The 6,670-nt window shown below is 39.0% G+C and overlaps 1 protein-coding gene across 1 annotated transcript; it reads left to right on the top strand.

The window, feature by feature from the left end:
• The first annotated feature begins 2,853 nt into the window (after window positions 1-2,853).
• On the top strand, window positions 2,854-6,626 carry LOC114541185 (semaphorin-5A-like). The gene is made up of 6 exons (XM_028561169.1): window positions 2,854-2,934; window positions 3,444-3,669; window positions 4,169-4,345; window positions 5,003-5,176; window positions 5,380-5,481; window positions 6,217-6,626. Exons 1-6 carry the CDS (start codon window positions 2,854-2,856, stop codon window positions 6,624-6,626), a joined length of 1,170 nt encoding a protein of 389 aa, XP_028416970.1.
• Window positions 6,627-6,670: the final 44 nt, after the last annotated feature.

The following is a 6,670-nucleotide window of genomic DNA, read 5'->3' as shown; positions in this document are numbered from 1 at the left end:
ACTAAGATTCACTGTCTCTGAAAATGATAGTCACTGGTCGGCTACTCGTTTTTTTCAAATAAGCAATTTGAAATAATCATAATTTTTTTATGAAATTGTGTTGTTGTTATTTGTAAACACCTGGAAATTTATACTAAAACAATTAGTCGCCTTGTGAAATTCATGAATAATTAATGAGTCTATCTTGCAATCATTGCGCAGCTTTTGGTCACATGTTACATTTATTTATTTATTTATTTATTTATTTATTATGCTTTGCCATTTGATACAACATACAATATTACAAACACGAACAGCACAAAATCAATACAAATGCATGAATATTCACAATAATCGAGGCAGGGTATTGCTACAGCTCACGCCAATTACAGCAGCCCTTTCAAAACAAATAAAACAGACATCATACAATCTCCACACAATATATAGTTCACACTTAGGAAAATCTTCCTCGTGATAGGAGCAGTATAGAATTGTACTCCGAGAGTAAAATGACTGCTCACATCCCACAGGAAGATCCACCTTTAAGGAAATTTACGTGTAACAATGCTGGACATAACGAACACAAGGACACACATTTGAATTAATAGCAGCATGAGTTAGAATTAGACAAATTACGGGACGCGTTACAAGACAAACAAACAGACTTCCAAGTTCTAGGATTTTCGGCGTCATATATATTCAAGGCCGAATGGTAATAGTTATAAAGATCGTTTTTGAATCGACAAAGGCTTATGTTCTTCGTTGTCAGCCCTTTTGGAGAACATTCCATACTCTTGCGCACCTAGAAAAGAATGACTTCTGGAATGTTACAGTCTTGCACTTTGGTGTGATGAACGTCAAGCACGCGGGGTTGGCTGATCGTGTTGATCTCTCCCGGTTCTGAATTGATGGTAGAACACTATCTTTAACTTTTATCATCCATTGATGCATTTAAAGTAGAACACTAGATCCAAAAATTCGTGCCAATAGCAGAGTGGAATAAGGTCTAACATTTCGAGTCGCCTACTGTAGGTAATGTCGCAGATAAATGGTAGATCCAAGATATACTTGCTCGCGCGCCTCTGAATTCTCTCCGTCCGTTTAATCAGTTCCACAGTTTGTGGCGCCCAGACTTGAGATGCATAGCATAGCTTTGAACGTACAAGAGACAAATATAGAGTACGACGAACCAAGATAGATTTTATATCCAGTGTAGACCTCCTAACGTATCCGAGCATTCTCGTTGATTGAGCACATTGGTATTCAACATGTTTGGACCAAGTCAAATTGGAAGAAGTCCATACTCCTAAATCACGCTCTTGATCGGTGCTTTCTAGGACGGTATCATGTAGTTTGTAGGGATATTCTATTTTCTGATGTTTTCGGGTTATTCGCAAAACTTTACATTTTTTAGCGTTAATATCAGGTTAACGTTACTAGAAAGTTCTTTAAAATTTGTTAGATCGTCTTGAAGCGAGGATGCATCACACATATTGTCGACTGTTCTGAAAATCTTTGTGTCGTCTGCAAAGGTTGCAATGCTAGATTTGTCCACGCTTTCCGACAGGTGGTTTTCGTACAAGAGAAACAGTAGTGGACCGAGAATCGAGCCTTGTGGGACTCCAGATGTCACCGGTAATGGTCTTGATATTGCTCCACCAATTGCTGTCTGTTGATAACGATTGTTGAGATAAGATGAAAACCAGTTTAGAATGTTACCTCGAAACCCGAACTCGCGCAATCGGTGCAAGAGCTGATCGTGACTTACTTTATCGAATGCCTTCGACATGTCCAAGTAGATTACGTCTATTTGCTTACCATGGTCTAATTTACGGCCTATCTCTTCGAATACTTCAATTAGTTGGGTCACGCATGACTTTCGTCGGACAAAACCGTGTTGACAAGGGTTGATTTGTTGAAAAACGTGATGTTCGATGTTGTGGAACACGCAACGTTCGAGGACTTTGGAGACAAGAGGAAGCAACGAAATTGGACGGTAGTTTTCTAAGTACGATTTTTCATCGCGTTTAAATACAGGCACGACATTTGCTAACTTCCACTCGTCAGGAAGGACACCACAACGTAGGGATTTGTTGAAGAGTGCGCATAGTGAAGCAGTGATTTGGAATGAGGTTTCCGTCAACAATCGTGCTCGGATTCCGTCCGGACCTTGAGCTTTATTGTTATTCAACTTAGTTAACACCGTTGACACCTCGTCGTTAGTCAGAGTAATGTCTTCGAGAATAATGTCCGGTTCCGGATGCTGTTCTGGATTGAAGTCGTTGGCGGTGTCGCTAGTGAAGATCGATGCGAAGTATTCGTTAAAAGTGTTTGCAATCTCAGCGTTATTATCGAAATACATTCTTTGATTTTCGCTAGTTTTGACCGAGACTTTTAATGGAATATTGGAAACTTTCGACTTAATCTTGAAAAACGACCAGAAACGTTTTGGATTGTACTCTCGAGAAGAACATATGGAGTTGATATAGTCCAAGCGACCATCACGCAACATTCTTTTGATTGTCGTGCGGAGCTCTCGAAAGCTTTTCTTGAGGTGATCACTTGGATGGCAGGATCTTTTAATCCTTTTCTAATGGAGTTTTTCTTTTGATGTAATGAAGTATCGTGCTGTTCATCCAAGGGAGATGGTTTCGATCTCGGAGTGTTTTTGTTGGCACAAATTTCGATACCGCTTCCAAAAACGCATTTTTCCACGCCATCCAATCCTGGTTGATATCGCCATTCTCTGATATGTGATGACTGAGATCGAGGGTTTGAAGATGCCTTCGAAGACCATCGAAGTCACTGCGTCGGTAATCAAACACCGTTCGTTTTAACTTAGGGAAAGGATTGTATGAGAGGAAGAGATCGAAAATGATAGCATTGTGGTCGGTGGAAATGTCTGAATCACTTGGTTTCAAGACTTCGATTATCTTCACACGGTCGGGATCAGTGGTAATAACAAGATCGAGAATGTTTTCGCCTCTGGTAGGAGATCTATTCATTTGTTCCAAGAAAAAGTCGTTTAATAATTTGTAATTCTCCATAAAGGTCTCATGAATTGTTAATTAATATATTAACTTTGATACAACCAATCTTAATTAGTATTCATAACTTTGTTACACACATGCCCTAATATGCATTAAGCTTTATTTATTCTTTTTACAAGCACGTTAAAATACTCATTCACTTCACCTTCGGCTAGTGAATATAGGCTTGTAAACACCTCCCCTTCGTCGACAAATTGTTAAATAGAAGCACACAGTACGCTTCTCGACCAATCAGTACGTGCGCACTATATATAAATGTTATATTAGAAAAGTAATTAGTGGGCGGGAGGAAGGGCTGCTTGCCTACCGTGCGGTGCCGATTTCAAACTACAGCTTCGGCTTGAATTACTGAGAAAAGGGGGAGGGGTGAAAAGTGCAACCAACAATGGATTTTATTAAGTTTATTTCATATAGGGCAAAAACTGTTCGTATTCAGCACCAGTACATTTATTACGTTGTTTAGTTGACGGTAATTATGGGAATTGGTCATTAAAAGATAAGTGTAATGTGAGTTGCGGCGAAGGTTTTGAAACATGGCAACGAGATTGTGACAAACCTAAGCCAAAGTTTGGCGGAAAATATTGCAGTGAAATCGGAGAGTCAGTTGAATACAGATCCTGTTTGGCTGAACCCTGTCCAGGTAAAGAAATATTATCTTGTTCAAGCATAACTAATATAAGCCGTTAGCATAGTCGACCCCAGAAAATTATCTTGTTTCTTTAACATTGACCAGCAGAAGCAATTCAAACCAATAGATTGTGTCCAGGAAATTAACACATTGTAAATGATTTAATTATCACATACGCGTGGGAATTGAGAATTAGATTTAGTTCAAGTCCTCATTACATATAGTATAAATAATTCCTAAAATTCTAAAACCGGGCGCAAAAAGCGATGATAGTCGGTTTTTCATGATGCGCACGAGCCTAAGTGTACCATCAATGACAACATCATGATTTTGCTGAAAACATCAACTTAACCCGGATAGGCAGACTAAAATTATGTTGTCATTTCATGTGTGTGCCTAAGTCTTTTTCACCCTACCACCTTTGCCACCCTTGCATAGAAATGACCAATACTGGTCACACCACGTTCAAGTTGTTTACTAACTTTGATTAATGTGCCGGTTTTCTTACTAGTAAACGGTGGTTATGGCAACTGGAGTGTTAGAATTCCTTGCAATGTTTCGTGCGGTGAAGGAGTGGAGATATGGCGACGTAATTGTGATAATCCTAAACCCAAATACGGAGGCAGTAACTGCAGTGGGCTGGGAAACTCGGCTGAATTAAGAAAATGTAAAAGAAAAACTTGTCAAAGTAAGAGTCAAACCAACTATATACATGCTGAAGAGTAACACCATGATATTCAGCGCTTCTGGCATTAAAATCTGGCTTAATCGTCGACACGAAGCTCCATCAGTTGATTCAGTTCTATAACGTCCAGTCACTAGCTGTTAATATAATAACGTTACATTGTCTTTTTTATACGTAACATTTCATTGATCAAGAGCCATGATCTATTAGAAGACTGCTGCACGGAATGACGTCACAAAAAGTTTAACGAATTTAATCACTTTTTCATTTTGTCAGCCAATCACACTTTAGCAAGGGTTGTAAATTAGCTAATCGCATTTTCAAACCAATAGATGCGTGATATGCTCATAATTTTTACCTTTTCAATTTTTGCACTAATTTGGGAAAATAAAAACAACCTGTTTGCCTGTTTAATTTGGGACCTTTTCGATTTTATTATAGAAAACAAAAAGATAACATTTAACCGTTGTCTGTTAAGTAATAGATACACGGTTTGACGCCATTAGTGATAAGAACAAAAAGTTACCAGTCTCCTCGGCAGCGCGTGGCTACTTTTTGGGTTCCATAACTGAACAGACAAGGGTTAAATGTTGTCTATTTATTAATTGGCACATTTTTTACAAAACGTCGAAGTATCTCATTCTAATTTTCATTTTGCAGTTGCTGGTACTTATGGCAACTGGACAAAGTCTTCCCCGTGCAGTGTCACGTGTGGTCAAGGTGTTGAAATATGGACGCGACTATGTTATGTTCCGCCAGGAGAGTTTAGTGAGAATTGTAGTAAGCAGGGAGCAGCTTATCGGGTTCAAGTATGTGAGATGAAACATTGCTCAGGTAACCATTGTTTCGGTCTTAGTACATCCGGGTAAAACGCAAAATTCCTCACCAAAAACATTTTAGTGTTTCACAAGTTCCTGCATAATCATGCTCGTTTTTCATAAAACATTTTCAGTCTGCAAAATCTTTCAAAAATATCTTGCTTGCTCTGTTACGCTATGTTACTCAATCTTTTAACAATTTTTTTTGCGAATTTTTAAATGTTTCCAAAAACCGGACCATTTCTATCATCATTGCTACTGTTTCTTTCGTGATTGTCATTGCAGTTGTTTTGTTCATTCGAAAACAAAAAGCCAAAGAAGGTGATTATATATTACTGTGCCTGACTATATTACTTTACCGTTTTGATTCATTCAGATCAATACCGTAGCCAACTGTCTTTACACAAATACGGCTCACATTCAGCTAATACTTCGTTGAGTACTGGGTGTATCAATAAAACGGCAGCCACCTTATATTCATATATGTTCGTTTCTATTCCATAACAAAAGATAGTAGGCACCTGGGAGGCTTGCGCTTTTTTGATACACCCTATAGTTTGATAACAACTGTTTTATTTTCGGATCCATTGGTCTCGCCTGGAAGGACGTGTCCTCTTAGTCATATTCAAAACCGCGTCATTATCTTCAATCCGCTTAAAAAATGTGGAGAGTATGTTGCGACGATTAAACCAAACAGTACCGTCGATAGGGCTCGGGAAACGGGCCGAATGCTGAAAACTGGGCTTATATGTATGCCTGTGGCACTGAAAAATATTTACAATTACAGTGTGAACTAGTCCGCACATGATTAAATGTAAATGTAAAGATGTAATATAGGTGTAAATTTGTAATTATTGATAAGTTTGTGACTGACACATAATACAAGCAAACATTCAGTCAGTACATAGTTTACCCCTGTTTCTCATTCAATGCTCAACTTCCTGCGATGTTTCCTATTGAGTTTCAACGACGCCAGCGTTGCAATCACCAAGCATGGTAGGAAAAAGAGGTAAAAAGTTTGGTAAATTGGTATTAGCATTTTTTTAATCCTCATAGACTCTTCACATTCCGCAACTCCAGAGAACCGCCCTCCAGAGTACGGCAATCTTACACCTGATGGAAATCCGATTCCACAACATTCGCGTGGTGTTGTGCTGTGGAGAAGAGATTATGTCAACACACATTCTTCGCAGAGATCTTGGTATGACAGACTCCAACTATTTCCACCATTGGCGGTTGAATGGCTTCGAAACGCGTGGGGAAATGTTGATGAGTCTGGCAACCATGTTTATAACGTCCTGGGACGTCATGTCAAAAATGTCTTCGTTCCGTACGACGATTTGTGCTTAAAAACAAATACGGTACAAGAGGGAAATGGGACAGAACTTTACGACACTCCAGAACGACCCTCACCTGTCATATTACCTACAGAAATTGCTAACTGTCCCACAACCGAGATTGCTTAATAATTACAGGACATCTGTCTCTCTTCCCTGGAAGTCGTGCTGGG

This window comes from Dendronephthya gigantea, unplaced genomic scaffold (assembly GCF_004324835.1).
Source record: "Dendronephthya gigantea isolate DGI-Jeju-01 unplaced genomic scaffold, DenGig_1.0 000272F, whole genome shotgun sequence".
NCBI lineage: Eukaryota > Metazoa > Cnidaria > Anthozoa > Malacalcyonacea > Nephtheidae > Dendronephthya > Dendronephthya gigantea.
This window is presented reverse-complemented; position numbering and strand designations above follow the sequence as displayed.